Genomic DNA, 23,533 nt, shown 5'->3' on the forward strand with positions numbered 1-23,533 from the left:
ATCCGGGAGCCACCCTCAGATGCACAAAAGTACACACCAAGGGAAGCTCAGCTCCCTGTTGTCTGTGTCTAGCTTTTATACCCTGTTTAGGGCGTCTACTGTTCTTGTTGGTATCTTTCCAGTTGGCGTAACATACAACTGTTGTTTTGAAATTGCTGGCGTTAGTCCCCACACCCGTTCCCTTTTACCTTGTCTTGTTATGTTGCAATTTAGCAGCGTCAGCGACCCCCTCCCTTGTTATGTCCCCGCAGGTCGAGCGTAAGCTTAATGTCACCACGACCCTGTCAATGTACCTTCTGCTTTCCGAAATTTACTTACACTACGAGGAGGGCTGGAGCCCCCCTTCTCTTCCTGCCTGTGTTCCAGTTTGTTCCCCTTTCTCAGTGTGACAAAGTTTAGCACGCAACCTAGCCCCCCTTCAACGCATCAGTAAGAAACAGCAGATTTCTTGTCTCTCTATTTATTTCAAAGCAGGAGTCTCTGTTTTTAATAGCAGGTATCTCCGTGCAACCACTTAAGCACCAGTACCGATATATAAGCCAGTTTCATGAGTTGGGATATTTCTGGCATCGACTGGGATTAAATATCAGCCCTGGACATTGGGGTCCCCTACATAGTTTCTTTCATCCCAAAACAAATTATAGGAACTATTCTGTTCTCACCTCAACAAGCACATTTCATTTCCTGATAAGTTATAGTTCTGGAAAATAATGTTTGATGAGGTGTGCATGTTTCTCACACGGTATAGGGCACAAGGTTGTAGTAGGCCTACACCATGCATGGATGCATACATGTGCACACATTCACGGTCTATGGGAAATTAAGGGAACAGTGAATTTTATCTGTGTAGCCCAACCCTAAAGGTCTAGCAATCAATTTGATATGCTTTCATCTCCAGCGGTACCCCTTTCTCTCAGTAGGTTTCGCCAACACTGGAGGGGAGTGGTCCCACACCATAGATTTGGTAAAAAAACATTATTTCTGCGGAGCTCAAAGCTGTTACAGTATTTTACTACATGCCTGCTCCTATGGCACCCTGCAAGTACTCACATCAAGTTCAACTCCTTTGCATCTTATGTTCAGAGCTGTTGCATCATATGTACATAAAGCTGCTCAACTGGACCTAGTTTCTATTTTATCCTTTATGATCATCAAGTAAACATCACCTGGTAATTTCTCTGCGGAGTGGAAACAAGTCTTGTAGTAGACATTTTTTTTCAGGCAGGGTGGAATGAGCTACTGAACTACATCAAGTCTGCAAAAACACTCACAACCTTCTAGAAACGTCTTAGTAACCATCTCTTCTAGGAACACCAGGACTAAGGGCACATTTTACTGTTCATTGAAATGGTTTCACTTGACACATACAGACATGAACAAGTTTGTCGGTACCTTTACAGCTCATTGAGTGTAAAATGATGCAATTAAAAGCAATTGTCTAATGTATACCTGCATGCCTGTAGTATTTCATAGACAATAATGGGCTCCATGGAAGAAGACCCAGGAGGGCTCCACTACTGACAGAAAAACATAAAAAAAAGTCAGGGTGGAATCACCAAAATGCATGTTAACAAGCCACAAAGTTTCCATGAGAATGTGCTTTGGACTGATGAGACAAAACTGGAGCTGTTTGGCCAGTCACATCAGCTCTGTGTTTACAGAAGGAAAACTGAATCTTTGAAACAAAAGGACACCATGCAGTACCTACTACGAAACATGGACGGGGCTCGGTTTTGTTTTGGGGCTGCTCTGCTGCATCTGGCACAGGGAACCTTGAATCTGTGAAGGACACGATGAAGTCTAAAGACTACCGAGGCGTCCTGGAGTGAAACATACTGCCCGGTGTCAGAGAGCTCAGCCTCAGTCACAGGTCATGGGTCCTCCAACAGGATAATGAGCCAATACATACAGCTAAAAGCATAAAAGAATGGCTGAGAAAAGAGAAAAATACACTGGACTATTCTTAAATGGCCCTCCATGAGCCCAGATCTTAATCGTATTGAACATCTATGGAAAGACATGAAAATTGCAGTGTGGAGACCCTTCACACCTTAGACAGCATGATGGGTTTGTAAAGGAAGAGCAACTGTCTGTCGTCATTGTAAAGTATGGAGATCGCCTGTTGGCAGTGATCGCTGCAAAAGGTGGTGTCACAAAATATTAAATTATAGGTACCATCTGTCACGCTGAATTGCCGGACGTGCCGAATGGGAGATCGCTCAGGCAGTGCGAGCGATCAGGAATAGGCAGGCAGGCAGAAATTGGGGCAGACTGGGGTTTATTTGAAGACACGGAGTACGAACATTCACTAAGACCAGTAACATCAATGACAGACACAGAAACAGAGGAGACCAGGACTTAAATACATTAAAGCAGGGCAACATAATCAGACAGGGCTGGAAACAATCGGGGAAGCACAGGTGGGTAATCAGGGGGCGTGGCACACATGAGGAGCAGATGGGTCAGGCATCACACCATCATTTTTGTCCGTGCCGTTTTCATTTCATTATATAAAATATTCAGCTGAATTAATAATCAAAAGCAAAGTCTGATTTGTGTTAAATATGGAATGTACAACAAGGGATGCCATTAAACTTGTCAGCTTCAAGTTATTTCATTTTTGTTTTTTTGTGTAAGGGTACCAACAAATTTGTCCACGACTGTATATGCTCTATTGTAATGTTTCCCAACCAGGTCCATGGGGTCCCTACCGGGGGGTGGAAGGGAAAAATGTGGACTGTCTGGGGGTCACTGAGGACCGGGCTGGGAAACATTGCTTTATGGTCCTTTGCATTCAGACTTACTTCCTACTAGACTTGTCTTGGCGGTATCTCAATAACTTTCCTGCTATTAGGTTCTACAATGTTTTGTATAGAACTTATTTTTGGTTATTCATTGGAAACAGCCTAGCAGCATTTCTAAATAAGCTGGATCCTTGATAGTTGTATGTGCATATGGTGTATCAAAGGTCTTACTCGTCCATCACTATTCAGTATAAATGTAAATGTAAAACATGACTGACTGAAATATTTACTCTTCTTTTGGGGCTTAAAGGCAGGAGAGCTATTCAGTGGTGCTGTGTAACTATGCTCACCTAATTATTTTGATTCATAAATGCTAAAGGGCACATGGAGATAAACCACAATGACACTTCATTGGCTTCTTCTGTTTAATTGTAGACAATACATGGCACTGGTCTGCATATCACGTACAAAAACTCAATTGCTATTACCCAAGTAATAGTTTCCCAAGTCAGCTGGTAAATAAATAAATAATTTATGAAAGAACAATAAATAATTAAAGATAACTTAATCAGTGCCTAGTTTTACAAGGGAGTGGTCTGTATCACACAAGAAGCGGAGGTCCTTGTTATGTTCATGTCCCTCTCTATCCATTCACCTAGGCAGGACAGGACTTGAAAACCATGAGTCTTCTGATTAAACACATTGTCCAGGTCTTTTAATTCCATTTTAGGCGTATAATTACATGCTACTATACCAAACTCATGAGTCAGTTGTCCGACTATCCAATTAAGTTGTTCAGTTGTATTGGTATTTCCCTGTAAGTTCATTTGATGTGTTGTTATGTTCTTAAGATATTCAGTGAAAGCGCAGGCATCTTCCATGGTGTTGTTTGGCAGCTCAAGAGAGAACGAATTATCGACTATCCCTTCCAGCATCTCATCCCTCTGTGGAAGAGGAAAAGATAAACAATTTTACTTAATTGCATTTTGATGAAGCTACTTTTTGGTATTGGTATTAGCAGAATTTTATAAAAGCGATTTCTAAACACAGAGACAAATTATTTAGTAGTAGGAAGGTACATGTTTTTAATTTCAGCACTTTGAACAAAGGTATTGCAGTGAAAATGGCTACAAAAGGTAAACCTAAACCTACAGATTAAATATAAATATTCAATCAGCAAAACACAAAGGAGACAGAAATGTCATATAACTTCTGTTTTTTATGACAAATAACTTAAGAACATATAACTATATAAATATTTATTTTATCCATATAGGTGGAAATCTAAAAGTTCACTTATACAGTATCAAAACTGTTTAAAAACCATTGGTGTCACGCATGTATTTCTTCAGCTAAACGTTTTATGGTGAACGGTGGAAAGAGCAGGTACTCACATAATACTTTGTTAATAGGTCTACATTTAGAAGGATCAGGCTTAGTCGTATAGGAGGTGGTTTCCTTGTAGAATGAATCGGCATCAGTAAACAGGTACCGAACACAGCGAGCAAGGTGGCGATGGTCAGTCCTATGAGAAGGAATAAGAGAAAGCTATTGAGACCGTCCGATTTAAAGCGAAATTAAGTTACGATTGATCTGTACATGCATTTAAGCACATTTAGAACTATAGCCATCTTATACAAAGTGCTTGATTTACGAAGCCTATAGGCCTCCGTAAAATAAAATTCCATGTGTTTTTAGAGATTTTACCTAAGTTAAAGAAGCACATTATGGAAAAGTCAATATATTCAAATATAATAGGATATGCACTTTTTAAAAATGAGCCGTAGGAATATGAGAATAAGTCGCCTGCAACATTAAATTACACAATATATTGAGTCGACAGGTTTATGAAATTCCACTAAAGACAAGCTAAGGGTGAATGACCATGATTTCTTTGTCGTACTGTCGTTAAACCTTCAATTAAATTTCTAAAAAAATCTTACAAAACATAACGTAGATTTTGCATTCGCAAAAGCTACATTCGCTACATTTTCATATACAGAGTGCTGGGCAAAAGTCTGGGCAGCCAAAGGAAGTGGTGTTTACATGATCTTTCCGTAGAAAAACTGATTTAATCCCTGTCAAAGTGTGTCAGCTTAGTCATTTCAAAACCTCTCCTAAAGTCACCCCAGTATTTGTAGTAATGTGTCCATGAATTTTTGTCTCAACCAAAAACGTACCATGTTTGGTTAATAAATACCTAATCAAGTTATTAAACTAATTAATTATGTGAGCTGGTGGTGAATTTTAACAAAAACATAGAATGTCTGAGGTGCCCCTGAGGAGAGGTTTGGGAACTGAAATGATGTTCATCTAGTCATACAACTAGATAAAAGTAACGTTTTGGAGAACAAAAGAAATTATTGTTAGTTTTTATTAAAAAAAACTGTTAAGTTATATATATATAGTCCAATGTTAAACTGTTTTTTTTCTAAGAAAATATACACTTACTACTCAGACAGTTTTAAACATTTTCTTTGACTGCCAGAGACTTTTGCGTAACTCTGTATGTATGTATACTCGCACACACACATACACACACACACACACACACACACACACACATATATATACATACACACATATATATAGATATACATATATATAGATATACATACATATATATATATTTACATGTGTGTGTGAGTGTATGTGTCTTTGGCATAAATAATAAATATATAGTTTTGAAAATAATACCTGAAAAGCTAATCAGTAAGAAAGGTTTCAGTTGTGGAAAAAAATAGTAGTTTGATTTTCATTGTTTCTTTCAAATCTTTGAACTAAAGTTTAAAATTATTCATTACTAAGGATAACACATTATTACTAAAAACTTTTTTTTCAGAAAACAGGATGTAAACATCTAGAAAACTGTTGATAGATGCGAGTTATTAGAAATGAAACTCCTGAAATGAAAACGCTGTGTCTGCAGTTTATATGAGCTCTGTGCTCATCCCCGACACAGGAGATGCATAAAGGAAGGTGGTTCTCACCTGAGGTCCTGCTCATGATGGAAGGTCTTGCTGTGGATGGAGCCCAACTACTGTGATGTTCTTCATTCTGGGCTCAATTTATATTGATAAACAAGGATGCGTTACTAATCTTAATTATCATCCCAGATCTCATCGTACTTTTTATTTCAACCACAGAGATATGAGCGTGGGGTTTGGTAATTTTCCCTTTTAAATGTGTTTTTCCTGTACTTTTTTAATGCTGAGATAGACTTCTGTTTCATTTCCGTGTGATGTTAGCTAAAATAAACAAATGCCGAGGGAAACTGACAAAATGTCCGGAAGGTCTTAAATGGTGTGCGTTGTCTTTTGATATTTTACACCAAAATTTAGGTTGGAGAGCCTGTCAAACAAAACAGTCTGAACTGCTGGTGTACATTCCCCATAATCTGAGTACATAACCGTCCTGCCTTTTCTGCCATTTATTATTACATTTAAAACTTCAAAATCTAAACTATTCCTGCACACAGCACACTAACAGGGTGTTTGTTTAGAAACATGGAGGAAGGGGGATCATAGGGTAACACTGAAGCCCCAATTACTCTGCAGGTTATGGGATTTGAACCAGCAACATTCCAATCCACAGCATCTCATCCAGGTGGTTTGTGAGTTCGGAGCTGCCGTAGCTCACTTTACTTTGTATTATAATGTTAGACCCAGTTTAGGGTCAGGCTGCACCACTCTGTAGAGGAATCACCAGAGGGTTTTGTGAAGGAACTGGAAACAGACAAGGAATGAATGAACTATAGTTGTGTAATTTACATTTCTTTCTTTCTTTCTTTCTTCTGCATTGTCACTGAAGTGGCATACCTAATTTTGTTATTAATTATATAGTGAAAATACAGGCATTCTATTTTATTCTATTCTATTCTGTTCTATTCTAAATGAGAACAAGGATGGAAAACATGGGAACCAGATTATGGAATGTATGTATGGACTGTAGTGAAAACTGTATGGACTGTAGTGAATGTATGTATGGACTGTAGTGAAAACTGTATGGACTGTAGTGAATGTATGTATGGACTGTAGTGAAAACTGTATGGACTGTAGTGAATGTATGTATGGACTGTAGTGAAAATTGAATTGGCAATGGCCAACACACAAACCACACATTGCGATACACTGCGATACCTGCCAGCTGCTTTCCCACTCCTCCTGACCAACTGACATAGACCATCATGTTTCCAACAGCCACACCACAGTAGAGCCCTAAGACTAGTAATTAAGCAGATGAACTAAAAACTAAGCAAAAAAAATGGTATTAAGTGCTTAATTTGAATTCTTTAATTCTGGATTCTGTTAAAATATAAAACTGAGCCAGAGCAGTATGTTTGCAGGCCCTAGTTTTCATCACCTGTAAAAATCCTAAAGATTTCTCGGCTCCACTCATTTGGTTATAGACACGTCCTGGAGCTCCAGTGATGTTACAACAACCTGTTGCCAGGCAACCACTGCAACCATTCCAGCACATCAACAGACCCTGGCAGCAGCAGAACAGGCTGCTAGGCTCTGTTAAAGTTTAGGCATACTTTCATTTTTTTCATCATTCATGGGCTCTCGGACGGTTTCTTCTGTGTTTACGGAGCTGCTGCAAAGCCTTTGTCTCCAGGACCTCCACTGTGATTTAAGGAGCTGGGTGAGTCAGATTATGGAAGATGATGCATTTTTAAAGCCACCCAGTGACGGATGCTTCACTTATGCTGTGTCCCAGTTCAGGGGTTGCAGCCTTCTAAATCTGAATCGAAGACCGAATGCAGCACAGCTCTTTAAAATGCAGGCGTGAAATGTATCCTTCTTTTCCTGCACGTCTGGTGTATCCTTCATAGCCCAACCTATCCCAAGATTCATTGTCTGGATTTTTAGGACGTGGCCTACAAAGGCTACACCAAGCACGTCTATCGAACGATGTAGCCTTGGAATTGGGATGCAACTGTAGCCTTTCTAATGATGGACACTCTAGCATGTTCTCAACACAATGATTGGCACACATTTCAGAACATGAGTTCAACTATTGGGCAAAATTACATCACATGTTTGCCAGTATTCCATATTGATTTGTGGGCAATAAACTGGTACACTCGAAATAAATGATTGGTCTCTCCAGCCAATTTTATTGTCTTGGACCCGGGGAGGTGGGAGATGAGGTGATTTTCCAGAAGTATATCTCTTTGATCTTTGTAGTTGTTTTAAAATTTAGATCCAATAATAATTTGTGATTCAGTGACAGAACATGGCCTATAGATTGTGAGACTGTGTTTGGCTAGTGACCACTGATGTCTTTCACTCTTTCTGGGTTACAGCCTTCTCATATGATTTGCCTTGTCATAGACCAGGAGGCAAGAGCCAGAACTCTGGGTGTGGGGAGTTGGTGGTACTGAAGTGGAGAATCAGGAGGAGCTCCTCGGCCTCCTCTGCTCTCCACATGGAGTATACTTGGAGCCCGCAAGCCTTGGCCTTGAAGGAGCTTTTCAGGATGCCCGGACGGCTGAATGATGATTTAATCTACGCTTGCTTAAAAATCCGATGCATTCTGGACATGGGGGTTGGAAATTATGACCTATTCTTCTACACTTTACTTCAAAATATGAACTTTTATTTCCTTTCCTTATCGGACCAAGTCTAATTATTTCCAGACTACAATTCCAGAAGCCACAAGTGTAACTCTAGTTGATCCTGTTAGTTTAAACACGAAAGTAGTTCACAATTTTCAGGTTGGACTTTTTATAAAAGTATCAGCCAGATTCAGTAATAGATCCAGTTTTTGTTTTTAAATGCTTCCCATTACTTTTAGTAATATTATTTATTACTCTGGGGTGAGTTTCCCAAAGCCTTCATCATTTGTAAGTTCTATCTTTTAACACAGAACTTATGAACAACGTAGTGTTAAGCAGACATTGAGAAACTCAACCCATATTTTATTCACTTCAGACTGCGGTGCTTTGCAGATTGACTTGTACCAAAAAGTGAAGTGATGTCTATACCCAAAGAAGGACAGGAAAGGGAGCCTCTGTGGTTACATGACTAGAAAAAAACCGTTGGCTGGTGTAGCTTTGTGTACTTCATTTCCATATCCTTGATCTACTGATAGCTTTGAAACAGTTATTATTTGAGCGACCTGCACCTTCCCAGCTCTCTCAGGGTTCCATGAAGTCAGTTGGACTCCTGCGATTGAGGTCTGTGTGGTTGTGATGAGGGCTGATATCTGCTGATGTGTCATTTTGGCTGAGCAACTGTAAGTTCCACAGAACAGGGTTGCAAGTAAACTTGCCAGAATGGTCAACCATTGGTACAACGAGTAATGGATATCTCCCATTCATGATATTGCAGCTGCTTAGTCAATCTGAAATGTCATTTTCTTAGGGAATTTCATACAGTACAATCTTAGTCTTACCACAATCTTCCAGTTAAATACTGTCTAGCAACATCATCCTGTTCAGCACTGATAGAGAACACAGAACACAGTTCCCAACTCCCTACTGAAGAATACACAAGTCCATCCATCCATCCATTTTCCCAACTGCTTATCCTACTGGGTCGCGGGGGGTCCGGAGCCTATCCCAGAAGCAATGGGCACGAGACAGGGAACAACCCAGGATGGGGGGCCAGCCCATCACAGGGTACACTCACACACCATTCACTCACACAGGCACACCTACGGGCAATTTAGCAACTCCAATTAGCCTCAGCATGTCTTTGGACTGTGGGGGGAAACCGGAGTATCCGGAGGAAACCCCACGATGACATGGGGAGAATATGCAAACTCCACACAGAGGTGACCCAGGCGGAGACTCGAACCCGGGTTCCAGAGGTGTGAGGCAACAGTGCTAACCACTGCGCCACCATGCCGCCCCCAGAATACACAAGTCTTTCTACAAAAACACTTCAAAGACTGCAATTCTTTCCTTTCCAGTCTGAAACAGCACTTTGTGACTAATTTGTTTCCATTAAATATGTAGTGAAACTAGATCTAACTATAGTATATATCAATCCTAATGCTACAGCTTTGTCAAATCTAGTATTTTCTGGATTGCTAATGCTTTACTAGAAACTGGGACTGTCCCAATCAGTCTAATAACTTTCTCTGTTACTCTTCGCCTTCCTTACTTAGCTATGCATCCTGAGCAGGATGGTAAATCAGCATCAACATCATGTGGTGACAGTATTTAGAGCATGCCATAACTTTGAATCATATATATTATAGCTATAGCTTGGAGAACATCTCTTTAGTATAAACATCCACTCTGTGTCTGAAACACATAGTGTAACACAGGAGTTCCTTACTCATATGTTCCAAGTTCCTTACTCAGCTACATACACTTTTTAACCTGAATGTATTTAGATCTCCCAATGCCTTTGAATTTTATGCTGATAATGCTTGGAACAAAACCAAATACCATTACAGATGCCAGTCCATCATATCTGAGAATCCCTGATCCAGTGATAAGGAGCAAAGGCTTTGAATATCTCTTGGGTAACCAGTTGATGACATTGATGATGACATTATATTTTCCACAGTCAGAGCTCTTAAGACTATCTTCCATGCATCTGTATTTGTGAAAAAAAAATCATATCACTTCTTATGGTTTTCAACTGAGTCAAACTAAGTGAAACCCATTAAACTGTTCATGTGCAAATTTACAAAGTGATATTAAATCCTGTCCACTAAAAGTGAGAAGCAGTTTTATTGCGTTGAAGTAAGACTTACTGCAGGTGATATGGTGAGAATAATTAGGTTTTGGGGAATTAATGGAAAGAAAGAGTAGATGGGTTTGGCAGAACAGGAGGTAGCACCAAAGACGAAACAGACAAAAACATCACATCAGCATCAGCTCAAAGGCGAAGATGGGCACCTAGTCTCAGACGGTGCAGCACTGTCTTTGCCAGGACTACAAACCTATGAAAATATTACCATTCTAACAGACCACCCACAACTGTCTCATATTACGGAATTCTAAAGGGACACTATTCATTGCCCGGACAGATCAAGCAGCCTTTTATTATAATCTGCTTTTGTTATTTGCCTGATACACTAGACCAATGAAAAATATTTGCAGCAGGAAACATTGCATGACCATGCTCAGGATAAGCAGATGAAAGATAAATCAACGGATATCGAACAGAGCTTAACGTAGAGAAAGCTTTTCACTGATGCTTATCTAGAATAATCTGGTAGAAACTTGAACTGATTGATTTAAAGCATTGCATGTCCTTTTCTGAAGGTGTTGGAGCTCCATGGTAACCAGGCCAACAGCCTGAGGGGGCTTTGCATTAGGCCCCTCCCCCAATGTCCAGCACTTGGGACTGGGTGGCAACAGGCTGGGCTTCTCTAGGAATCCCATTCCTCACCGCAACCTACTGGTCAGTGTCCTCCAGACTCTGCTTAGATTTTATGCTGGTATTTACATGAACTTCTGCATAGAGCTAATCAGAAGTTCTTTGTTTTGTTGCTACATTTATACAACTGGATTTGCTTGCCTGGTGCTTTTCCAGGCAAAATTACATGGCTGCAGCTGTACAGTTGTGGCTTAAGGTTTTGAGAATGACACGAGTATTTGTCAGGTTTCGCGGGAGTGGACGGGCAGGCTGGCAGGAAGGAGGCAGGGAAGGACGAGGCAGGCAGGCTGAATACGGGGAAAACTGGGGTTTTATTAAGGGGACGACAGCTACGGGCCGAACGGGACATCACGGACATCATCTAACATTACAAAGGCAGGGCAAGATGTGGACCGATATAGAACAAAGACAGGGCAAAACAACAGGATACAGCTGGGCATGGTTAGGGAAGCACATGTGGATAATCAGGGGGGCGTGGCACATAGGAGGATCGTACGAGCCGGGCATGACAGTATTGGTTTGATGCTTCAGTGTTTGTAGATCTTTTTGTCAGATGTTTCTTTGGTATACTGAAGTGTAATTATAGCAGACTTTGTGAAAATCAATACTTGTATAGTTCTCAAACTTTTGGCCACGACTGTACACGCCGCAAATGCAGCGACTCTTTTAAGCATACCTAATTACACCTGAAAGATAACAGATACAAGCACAACAGCAAATAGAACAGGAAACTGATTTATTGTTCATTATTCAGTTAACACTTCCAATGCATCTATAATAGCAATGCCTGTATAGCAATATTTTCACAGCCAATTATGCATCTAAATATGTGAACTGAAGCCTTTTAAGCAAAGTGTCAAGTTAAAGGGTGAAGTACAGGGGCCTCAAGTTGAGACTGAACTACCAGCTTACTGGTCAGAAGTCTAGGTACTTAACCAGAAGTGTCGTTGCTACAGTGAAACTCACTCCGTCACGCCCAAGTGCCGTTTCCATACTGGCCACAAAGGGGCAATAGAGGCATCTGTGTAAGAAATGCAATATGCAGTGGCATGACTTCCACAGAGTTCAATTAGTTGCTGACATTACTAAGGCATGGGATATAAAGGGCAACCACAGACTCAGCAACCTTCAATCACAGGGACTTTCCAAACTGCTTATGCTATGCAGGCTGCTCTCCTTCTGCTCTTTGTCTCTCTTTCTCTCTTCTTCTCTCCCTCTTTATCTGCATTGTGTCATCACCAAAATGGCTGAGTCATACTGTGAGGCTGAGGCTGTTAGTCTGAGTTTATTTCCTCAAAGTGGGGGGGAAATCAAAAGGACAAAACAAAGTGTGTGACCCAGCTTTATACTAGCCCTGGCAGGACACACCCTGACACTGTCTCTCTGTCTCATGTCAGAAACATTCGACATGCAATGACAGGGCTCTCAAGTATCATGCATTGACTGTTATACACACACATTTCGATCGGTTGACATGCTCACACGCCACACCTTGTGTTTCTCACGCTGAGGTGTGTGGGATCACGCCCACCAAGGTGTCCCGTCATATAGAATTAATGGACGAGGCTCAGGCGTACGGAGTGGAGTTTTCTGCTGAGTTCATAGCTGTCCTGAGTTATACAGTGTTAACGGCCACCTAGCAGCCAATCAGAAAATAGCATTTGTTGTTTTCGGGTAAATTCCAAAATAAGTTACATGTGATTCTGCTGCAAGCACAATATTACATGGATGCGCCCACATACAGAGGGCAGACAAGCTGGAGGTGGCAGTAAGATCCAATGACTGGGCTGGGATCTCAAGTCTCAGGCATTGACCGTGAGACACACGCTCCTCCCCAATCAGATGTAATCTCACTCTAAACTTCAGATGAAACTTGAGATCCCTGAATATGCAAAATCAAATGAGTGTGGGGAATCCATTGAAAGTACCATTACCCCTGCTACACCTTAAACTTTTCTTTCCTGTTTCCAACACCCCTTTACCCCCATCACAGGCCTCAGCTGATGCCACTGGATCTGAGCTGGTCAGAGTTTGTGAGCCAGCGGGTCCTGCTGGATTCCCTGATCTCCACGCCTCGCCAACACATGCTCATGTTGAAGGGCAACCACCTCAGCCTGAGCATGATTTACCCAGGGCTAACTGTGGATAGCCTTCCCTAGCTGTGTTGGCTGGATGGCAGGCGGGGCTTTCTGGAGGAACGGAACTGCTACAGCAGCCTGGCACAGTGCAGAGGTAAGGAGCTTCAGCAAAGGGGCTGGAGTTTCCGGGGGTCACATATGGCGAATATTCGGAACTTTAACCCACTCTGAACTTCTAATGACCTCAGGACTTAGATACAGGGTAATTCTCCTGGCTTTTGCCTGTCTCTCTCTGTCAAGCTGCCAGGTGGTGAAACATGATCCATTACTTCAGAGAACATCTGAATCCAGTGGATGGTGAGCGTTATAGCCCTTTAGCTGGCACCTGGCACTGTACATGAGGGCGTTAGGTTTGCTTGAAACTGCTAAGCCACGTTCACCCATGTTGTGACACTCCCACTGAGCTGACATGGCTTTCTGAGATAGGCTGGAACTTGGCAGTGGGTGAGCGTATTGAAGATATGTGATTTATACGCACTACATGGTGCAGTAGAATATCTGGCAGTTCATTTATACAAGTTTCTGTGCCCCGCTGTTACACTGCTAGTTTTTATTCACAATCACTTATGTTTTGGGGGCATTTGATGAACATTTTATTATGATTATTATTACAAAAGTTAAATGTGAAAGACAAAAACAATACAGACACTTGCTGGATAGCATAGGCAGTGGGTGTCTGCACTGCATTTGCTCCTGCACTGCATGTGCTCCTGCACTGCATGTGCTCCTGCACTGCTCACATAAGCTGGGTACAGATCTCCTGTTGTTGCCTGTTGTTTCTCGCAAACGAAAACACATATACAAAAAAAAAATATCACACTCGACTGCGTTTGTATTTGAATTTGTTCCCTAATACATAAACCACATTGGAGCAAATCTGCAAAACTCAGGCCAGATATTACCAAAGTACAAAAGTTACCAAAGATGTCATTAGTAGTGTCAATTGGGGTAATACAGTTGCTTCTGGTGTTTCAGATGAGTTTGTGAATGATTTTTCCCTTTCACTTTGCTTAATATGACCATTTAAATTGTTATGTATGTAAAGAACTGGGGTATGTGAAGGTATGTTTGCCAAACAAGGGACAGGCTTTCAGGAGCTGATGCTACTTTGCAAGCATCTATCAAAGTTCATTTATGTAATACATCCAACTCCATGTTCTTCATTATTTTGTGGTATGTAAACTATGTCCCTTTGACTCCTGTTTTGAAAATACGTTGTGGAGTAAGTAATGCAAGGATGAATGACTATGTAGTCATTTATTGTTGTAAATAATTACTCCCTGTGTCCAGGGAACTTACTTAGTCCTTTCATCCGTCTCCAGTGACCAGATTCAGGACTATTTCTCTTCTGTGCTTTGTGGCATAGCACTCCCCCTTCTGATACTTCTCAGAAAAAATTCTGCTGGATATTAATATTTCAGTCATCTATATCATTTTATTATACCTATTTACATTCATATCCTAGCATTGAGAAGGATTTAGATTGAGTCTAACGCAGACATAATAATTATAATGCAATAATTATAATGATTCTGGTTATTCGAAAGGGATGCATGGAAATATCTTAATGGGACAGTGTTGTAATTGATTCAAACACACCAGAAATTACAAGAAACCTGGGAAAGTTCTCCAGGTGTGAATGTGGATGAGGTCCAACGTGACAGTGTCAGTGTGTAAGATGAAGGGTATCCCAGACCCTTCTCCACCCAAGACTGGCAAGACCAGCGAGTTCCCATTGATCAGCTGCAGCTACTGGGTCTCTTATGTGTTCCTGATTTCTTACCTTTCGGAGAACATGGCAAATTTCCGTCTTTTTCTTCATGACCTTCCTCTTCCTTCGTTTTCGCTTTTGAGGTGTTTCTCCCCATTTCCCACAAATGTTAACCAAACTGTGTGGGCTTTGAAGCCAACTAATGTGTCCAATGGGCACGTTTGTCTTCCCAGGGTCCTCCAAACCAGCTGACACCCGCAGCCCATGTGGAGGCTGAGGACTCAACCATTGGCCTTGCAAAAAACTGCGGTACGGATGCCTTCTCCTCCTCTTTAAACTGAACCCAGGAGACATTCTCCCAAAAGAACAGAGAGACGACACCCCAACCCCCAAATCAAGCAGCATATTTATATCCATCCATCCATATATTTTCCAAACCGCTTATCCTACTGGGTCGCGGGGGGTCCGGAGCCTATCCCGGAAGCAATGGGCACAAGGCAGAGAACAACCTAGGATGGGGGGCCAGCCCATCACAAGGCACACTCACCATTCACTCACACATGCACACCTACGGGCAATTTAGCAAGTGCAATTAGCCTCAGCATGTTTTTGGACTGTGGGGGGAAACCGGAGTACCCGGAGGAAACCCCACGACGGCATGGGGAGAACATGCAAACTCCACACACATGTGACCCAGGCAGAGACTCGAACCTGGGTCCCAGAGGTGTGAGGCAACAGTGCTAACCACTGCACCACCATGCCACCCCCATCTTTATATCATTATACTTTATTTAAAGTATTTGCCTGATACATTTTTTCAGTGAACTATAATATTTCCAGCAGGAAGCATTAAACATCGAGGTGCCCCAGTAGAGATTTTGGGCCCCATGAAAGCATTTCATATTGAGTCCCCAACCAAGACCAATCTGATTATGTTCCAATTTTTTAGGGCCCCTGTCACTCTGAGGCCCTTGGATTCGTCCTAATTTCCCCCCCTTTTTGGTGCCCCTGTGAACCCCCCATGGTCCTACTCATGATGAGTAGAGAAGATGGATGGATGGGCATTAAAGAGTAATTGATACGGCTAAAGGCAGTCAGGATCAGAGTTTAAGCCAGTGGGCCCCGATGTGCTTGATGGCTGCCCAGGACTTGCTGAGGATAGGATTATTTATGCTCCCAGTCAAGAGAGTCTCACCCAATGCTGTGGGAAGTATGTGAAATGCCTCAAAAATATCCCTGAGTCACTACAGAATATGACACCGCTACATTTTTCACTACTTTTATCACTTCTAATGCTCTTAATGCTAATGTTACACCCTCAGGTTTACCTGCCACTGCAGCGATTTCTGTTACTCTGAAAGGATAGTTACAGGGGATAATCCAAGCCAATTAGGTCAATTGCTTCTATAAGTGAATGCTAAGGTATCTATTGGAAATCATTTTTTGGAACAATGCCTAAATGCTATTGCACAATCTGAGTCACTTTAACAATGTAGCTAATTATATTATTCGATTATACAGTTAACGTCTAGGTCACAATCTGTCGAATAGGACATTAGGTGACTTGAATGCTATCCAAATGTCATATACACTGTATACAAACATTTAATGGTATTCTGCACCTACCTCGAATATTACCAAAATAGCCAAGACACTATGTACAGTCAATATTTTCATGAGTGTCACAAAGTAGTGCGTGCATTCGTTACTACAAACCATTTAACCTGAGTTTTTAGTATAATAGGCTTTATAGCAGTCTGTTCGTAAGAATGAGTTGTCTCAGTTGCTGATCAGGATTTTTCAAGTGCATTCCAACCTTACGGGACCTCGGTCGTCCATACAGTCGGACATTGTGCAGAGGGATGTTACGTGACGCATCGCTGTACGTCTCGGTGATTATGTGGCCGTCAAGTTGACCATTACTGTAAATGCTTATCCCGGGTTCAGTCTGGAGTGCTGTCTATCCTGTATAGATATGTTTTGTGAAGCCAGTCCGGTGGCTGATCTCATACCTGAGGGATCTGTAACATGAAGGAGCCAGGCTGTTTTGCCCATTTTCTAAATCATTTTTCATGAACGCAACCACCATCTTTATTTATAAAGCACTTTAAATCAACCATATCTGACACAAAGTGCTGTACATTGGAGCACTGGAGAGAGGAGAGAAGAGAAAAATAATAACAAATACAAAGTCAGATCATTAAAAGAAAACTAAGTCCTGCTGGGGCCAAAAGCCAAAGCCTAAAAGTGAGATTTTAGACGTGTTTTAGAGGTGGACAGCGAGGGGGGGCTCTCTAACGTGCAAAGGCAAGTCATGCCATAATTTTGGGGCGACGACAGAGAAAGCCCTATCTCCTCTGAGCTTCCTCCTGGATCTCGGTACTTCCAGGAGCAGCTGACCGGCTGACCTGAGAGACCGAGCAGGAGTGTAGGGGTGGAGGAGCTCAGAGAGGTAAGGCGGTGCAAGATTATGAAAATTAAAAAAATAAGAATTTTAAAGTGGACTCTATAATACACAGGCAGCCAGTGGAGTGAGGCCAGGACAGGGGTTATGTGCTCTCTTTTACCAGTACCTGTTAAAAGTCGTGCAGCGGCATTTTGAACCAGCTGCAGACGTGAGAGTAACGACTGGCTGACTCCCGCATAAAGTGAGCTACAGTAATCCAGATGGGATGAAATAAAAGCATGGATCACTGTTTCAAAATATATGGAATATGTTTTTCATATAAATGGAAAAGTGTGGAAAATATGAAGAATTAAATTTTGCTAATTATATCAACCATTTACTTAATGCAACTGCTCATTCAAGTCAATTGATTATAACATCACCCTGCATTTTTTTATCTTTTTATTGGAACTCACGAAGTGTGTTTTTTCTAGCAGGCATTTGTCTATGGCTGGGTACTGCAGCTCATGTAGATAATCGTGGAGCTTCGTGTGCTGATGACAGCTAATTCAAACCAGATGGCAAAAGTAAATCTTTGACCAATAAATATATTTTGCCCAGTAGTTTGGCCTCACAAAACTTCGCAAGCATGTAAACCTTTCATGCCAGATTCCTTTGAGTGGTATGTCACTGCCATACTGTGATGACCGGCTCGTCCGCTCCTCCTGTGTGCCACGCCCCCTGATTACCCACGTGTGCTTTCCTGATCTTGCCCAGCCGTGTCCTATTATTTTCAACCAGTCCTGTCTTTTTAAGTCCACGTCTTGCCTGAAACCTTTGTCTGTCATTGATGTTAGTTGGCGTGCGATGTTTCCTGGTCCTCGTTGCTTCAATACATCCCCGTTTACCCTGTTTTTGCCTGATCGCCTGCCTCTCTGTCCGTCGCCCCGTCCGTGCGCCTCACCCGCTATCCCCGATCGTGACACATACATTATGTGTTCATGTCTGCTTACTGCTGTTGGTTTTGGGTGTACACAGAACAAAATAATGGCAAATTACTAATAACAAATCACCATTAGTAATAGTGAGAATGGCATCCGTTCTTCCATCTTCCACCTGTTTATGCGGTTCGGTCACAGAAGTAAGAATAACGGTGAATCCAGCACATCAACTCTTAGGACTGTTTCACATCATTTCTGCACAGCTACTCCTCCTTTAACGACTGCCTCAAATAGCGACCATTCGAAAGCATGGGAAAAGCTCATTTTCTGACCAATGCATGCAATTACAACTGTAGAATGCACAAAATGGATGGATATAATGTTGTACTTCATAAAAGATTAAAAAAAAAAACAGCATGGAAGGCGGACGTAAAGTCCAAACATTGGCGGTAATGCCGAGGTTAGTGTGAGTTTCACTTAGTGACCATTTCGCTTAAGAACCTGCGATGGCTTTCCCGAAAGCGACCGATCTTAGCGAATAACGAAGAAAAAGAACGACGTAGGTAAATAACGAGTGAGGTCTACGTGCGTTTCCCAAAACCCTTCGTTATTTCATAATTAACGAACGAACAAGGAACAAGATTAATTAACCTATTCCTTAAAAATATAAAAATGTGGTTTTAAAAAAAGGAAAAGGAATTAACACTTCTCAAAAGAAGCCAAACAACTTATTGAGGAGATGTTCAAAAATATATTTTAATAACATAATTACTGCAATATTGTGCAGCATGTTACAAATAACAAGAACTGTGCAGCAACATTCACAGGTAAATCTCAGAGCTCCCAAGGACTTGTGTAGGCATCACAATCACATCTTCCACATGCCCAAAACCCCCTCTACAGCAGTGTGTGTCTTTGGTGTGTGACGTCATACCTCTCCTCAGCCACGGTTTGGGGATTCAACACTGGAATCAGCAGGTATTCGCTAAGAGGATGCCTGATGTCTCCCAACAACCAGCCATCAGAAAATGCACAATCCTTTGCCATCTGACATATTCCAAAGCTGGACCAGATATAAGCAACTTGTGTACTTCCAGGCCACTTGGTGACAATGTCTGTAAAATGTCCTCGATGGTTGTATATTACCTACACATTTAAGCATAGTGCCAAGATCCCTTTTTGACAGGTGTGGGTGGGATTCAAGGGGCTGCAAACAGGAATAGGGTTGAGGATTCCTTTCACTCCACCTACAATGCCAGGTATGCCTGCAATGGCATGTCATGTAAGGCATCCCCTCCAGCTGGACATTATATGTAGTTGTGCGCACAGTGCAACAGAAAAGTGATCAATGCACAGATGCAGGACACAGCAGCCTTTTTGAGGCCATGTGCATCTGTAGGGCTGCAGGAATCCACCAGTGGCGTAGAAGCAGAGAGCTGCCAGAAGCTGAACGGTGCACTGAGGGCAGAATTCCAGTCTGTTCCTCTTTTCAATTTGTCCAGCAGCAGACCAAGGAGGCTCATTATTTCACCCCAGGCCAGCCTGTATTTCTCCATGAATTGTTCATTAAGGAGATGCTGCAAGGGGTTCATGACCACCCACAAAAGCAACTTGGTTTACTAGAGGACATTGTCTCAAACACTACCAACTATTGCACAATTATCTGCCATTGCTGGTTGTGAGGGGTGATTCACCTGAATGTCAATTAATCTAGGAAAACATAAATATTTACATACATTTATCATTTATGTCCTTCTCCATTTGCATTTTGTTTATTGTTTTTGCATATTGAACTGTGCGTGTGTTTTGCCATTTGTAAGGAGTCTGCATGCAGTAGCGTTTCCTGTGGGTTGTCAGATGGATAGGTTTGTGATAGGGTTACTTTTATGACTGTATGAAGTGTCCTTTCATCATGGTACACAAAATCAGCAGGTATTCGCAGGTATTCATCATGGTACAGAAAATCAGCAGGTATTCACAGGTATTCATTATGGTACACAAAATCAGCAGGTATTCGCAGGTATTCATCATGGTACACAAAATCAGCAGGTATTCGCAGGTATTCATCATGGTACACAAAATCAGCAGGTATTCGCAGGTATTCATCATGGCATACAAAATCACAGTTAAATTATGCTATAGTCGACTCTTGTGGCATTCATTATGAATAACAGTGACATGCACAGATTTTCAGGGAGGTGCTCGAATGGGAGGGGGGGCATGGCCGACAGGTACTTATTACTCTCGAAAATATTAGTGATCGGGCAGGATTCAGTGTATGCTGCTTATGTGACTATGCTGGGTAATTCATATTGAAATATTGTATTGTTGAATTCATGTTTATGAATTTATGAGAAATCAATTCCATCTTAATTATACTTCCATATATTCAAAGTCGAAATGCGATTCTGCAGCATATTTTATAGTCGACATTATAGTTTTATATGGCAATATTGACCTCAACTCATATCATTAGCATTATCACGTTGTCCCAATAAGTGCATCAATGTGTTTTTGTCATCTATTTTGGCCAATCTCTGTGTCTCTGTGACAGGGCAGCAGAAAACAGTTCAAATAAAGAACGACGTAGAAAATAACGAGTGGGTCAGAGCACTCGTAAATCAACAAACAAGATAAGTAACAAGGCCTATTTTAGTTACGAAAGGTTTCGGAGAAGCGTGCTACTTATCGATCCATCTTAAGTACTGGATAACAAACTATTTAGCATTACGAAGCTTTCAGGAATGCCACACCTGGTCCTTGAAATGCAACTCTATTACTAAATGGGGAGTGGTTGTACTTTAGGGAACCATCATGTATATCTGTTTATATACAATACAAGTCAAATGTTTGGACACGCCCACCCACAGAAAGCTTTATGTGTACTATTTTCTACATTTTAGAGAAATTATAAAGACATCAAAACTATTAAATCACATGTATGGAACTATGCACTGACCAAAAAAGTATTAAACAAAAAAATTATCCTTTTTTTTGGGTGGGGGGGAGTCAGCTCAGTGGGTTGGGACTCAGAAGGTTGCTGGTCCAAATCTCGTGGCCAGCAGAGTGATCCCACCATTGGGCCCCAATGGCTTAAGGAACTGACTGACCCTACTGTCTCCTCTACGCCAGTTTCATGAGGTGGCCTCCTGGGATGCTTTTCCAGCTGTCCTGAAGGAGGTCTCACATATGCTGAGCTCTCATTGGCCACTTTTCCTTCACTTTCTGTTCAAACTCCTTCAAAACCATTTCTACTGTTTTTGTGTCAGGTGCCAGGTCATGTGATGCAACGCTCTATCACTTTCCTTCCACATAAATATGAGCCTGCAGAGTCTACTAGCCGATGGTGACCAGATATACTGGATGGGAGACTTCGGAGCAATTCCCACGGAGAAAAAGGATGCTTGAAAGTCACACTATGGGCAAAATCATCTTACAGGTGAGGCTGTTGGCCCATGTGTAGGAGAGGCGCATACATGGGGAAAATATATAATAAGAAATATATCTAAATATGAAACATATTCCATTACTGAATGCTGTTTCACTGGATCTTCCTACACCACTGTTTGCCCCTCCCCCCCTGCATAGGAATGAAGCATAAAGTTCAAAGAGGAGAAGAATGAAGACCAGCAGACCAAGCCTGTGGAAGAGGTCACAGGAAGCCAGAGAAAAGCAACTGTAAGGAAGGTGATGGGTTTTGTGGGTATCCACCCATAGCCACCTGCAAGGGTACCCGTAACCCCCCCCCCCCCAAATGCTACAGTCTTCTCTTTCTAACTCCTTCTCTAATTACATAGTTGACTAATTGGAAAGTATGCAGTAGCTAAGGCTCAGCAGAACCAAGATGCAAAAATAAGTGCTCTGCATAACAATAGTGGGAGCAGAGATCACTGTCTGTGCCTGATTCCTGGTAAAGGCCAAGGGAAAAGGGAGAATGACGTGGACGTGGTGGGGAACCACCCTGCAGACTTGGGGCTTCTGACAGTGGAGATGAGCATTCACCTGCAGAGGTGGCGATCTGCCTCACAGGCCCATACATCAAACCTGCAGTGCGTCACTGGGCCTGGGAACACCCAGTGAAAAGCTCATTGTGCTGATAATAAGGGAAGGGTACTCAGCTCACGGCTGTTTTTACTCTGAAAAGGACAACTAAGATGGAGTGGATGATGTTTTGTCTTGGTGTCAGTGCCGCCGGTCTGGATTTCCCTTTCTTTGGATGGGTATCATTTTTAGGAACTTTTTAAAAGACTTAGATACAGTACCAGTCAAAAATCTGGACACACCTGCTTTTAATGGATTTGTCTGTGCAGTAGCTCCCCCGTATCTGCGGACAGCTGAAACCACTGATAGTGTACCATCCACAGAGCCCATTTGTAACGTGATTTTCCTGTAATCACATATAGTAATATTAACTACAGTAATAATAAAGAATATTGTATATTATTAAACAGTACCATACAGTACTGTACTCTCCATTGAATGAAAGGGATTCTGTTGTAGCCAAATTCTCAAAAAACAACAGAGTAATGAAAAAAATGTATGCATCAAGGGATGACGGAGCAATGAAAATCATGCTCTTTATACCCCTCAAATGACGAATGCACAATGGAAAAACATATTGTTACACATTTAGTTTTTTTTCAGACTGTGGTAGACCACAGACAATGAAACTGGCTACTGAAACCTTAGATGCGGGAGGACTACTGTATTTTAGTCATGTTATTCACCTCATAGTAAAAGACCTTAAGACAATTAAGTAATAGATAGCAAATATCGCAACAATCAAGAGAAGTGTTCAACATCTCAAATTTTAGACTCTTTAGAATAGACCCCTTAGGCTTTAATAACAGCATTTCAGAGTCTTGGAGTTCTTTCATTCCAGATGTAGCCACCTAGGATGCTTCTCCCACAGTCCTGAAGGAGTTTCCACAATTTCTAGTCAACAGTTGGCTACCTTGGAATTACTCTTCAATCCAACTCATCCCAAACCAGCTACAGGGTTTAGGTTGGGTGACTGAGGGCCCGGTCATCTGTCAGAGCACTCTATTGCTTTCCTTGTTGACATGATAATATGGTAATTTCATAACCCCAAGACATGCATAGGGTCTCTATCTTGCTGAAATATAAATGAATTTCAGTAGATGCATCCAGATTTTTGCTTGAATTGTCCATGAATAATGTGGCCGTCCGTACTAAAGCGTCACATTTCCTGTATAAAACATGGGATCTGTCTCAGAGTCACACACTTGATAAGCTGAATCTGTTGGTTTC

At 41.7% G+C, this 23,533-nt stretch overlaps 1 protein-coding gene across 4 annotated transcripts in view; it reads left to right on the forward strand.

Annotated features, from left to right (window-relative positions):
- LOC125711733 (N-acetyllactosaminide beta-1,3-N-acetylglucosaminyltransferase 4-like) overlaps positions 1 to 23,533 on the forward strand; it is a 29,277-nt gene that overhangs the window by 160 nt on the left and 5,584 nt on the right. Inside the window, exons 2-5 of one of the 4 annotated variants that reach the window (XM_048980975.1) lie at positions 13,080 to 13,318; positions 15,169 to 15,244; positions 21,532 to 21,701; positions 21,851 to 21,940. In XM_048980975.1, coding sequence (XP_048836932.1) covers positions 21,882 to 21,940 — 59 coding nt within the window. In that variant the 5' untranslated portion in view covers positions 13,080 to 13,318; positions 15,169 to 15,244; positions 21,532 to 21,701; positions 21,851 to 21,881. Of the gene's footprint in view, positions 1 to 13,079; positions 13,319 to 15,168; positions 21,702 to 21,850; positions 21,941 to 23,533 lie in introns of all 4 variants that reach the window. The other 3 variants (XM_048980991.1, XM_048980968.1, XM_048980983.1) reach the window with 3 other exon arrangements.

Source organism: Brienomyrus brachyistius, chromosome 2 (genome assembly GCF_023856365.1).
Source record: "Brienomyrus brachyistius isolate T26 chromosome 2, BBRACH_0.4, whole genome shotgun sequence".
In the NCBI taxonomy this organism is placed as follows: domain Eukaryota; kingdom Metazoa; phylum Chordata; class Actinopteri; order Osteoglossiformes; family Mormyridae; genus Brienomyrus; species Brienomyrus brachyistius.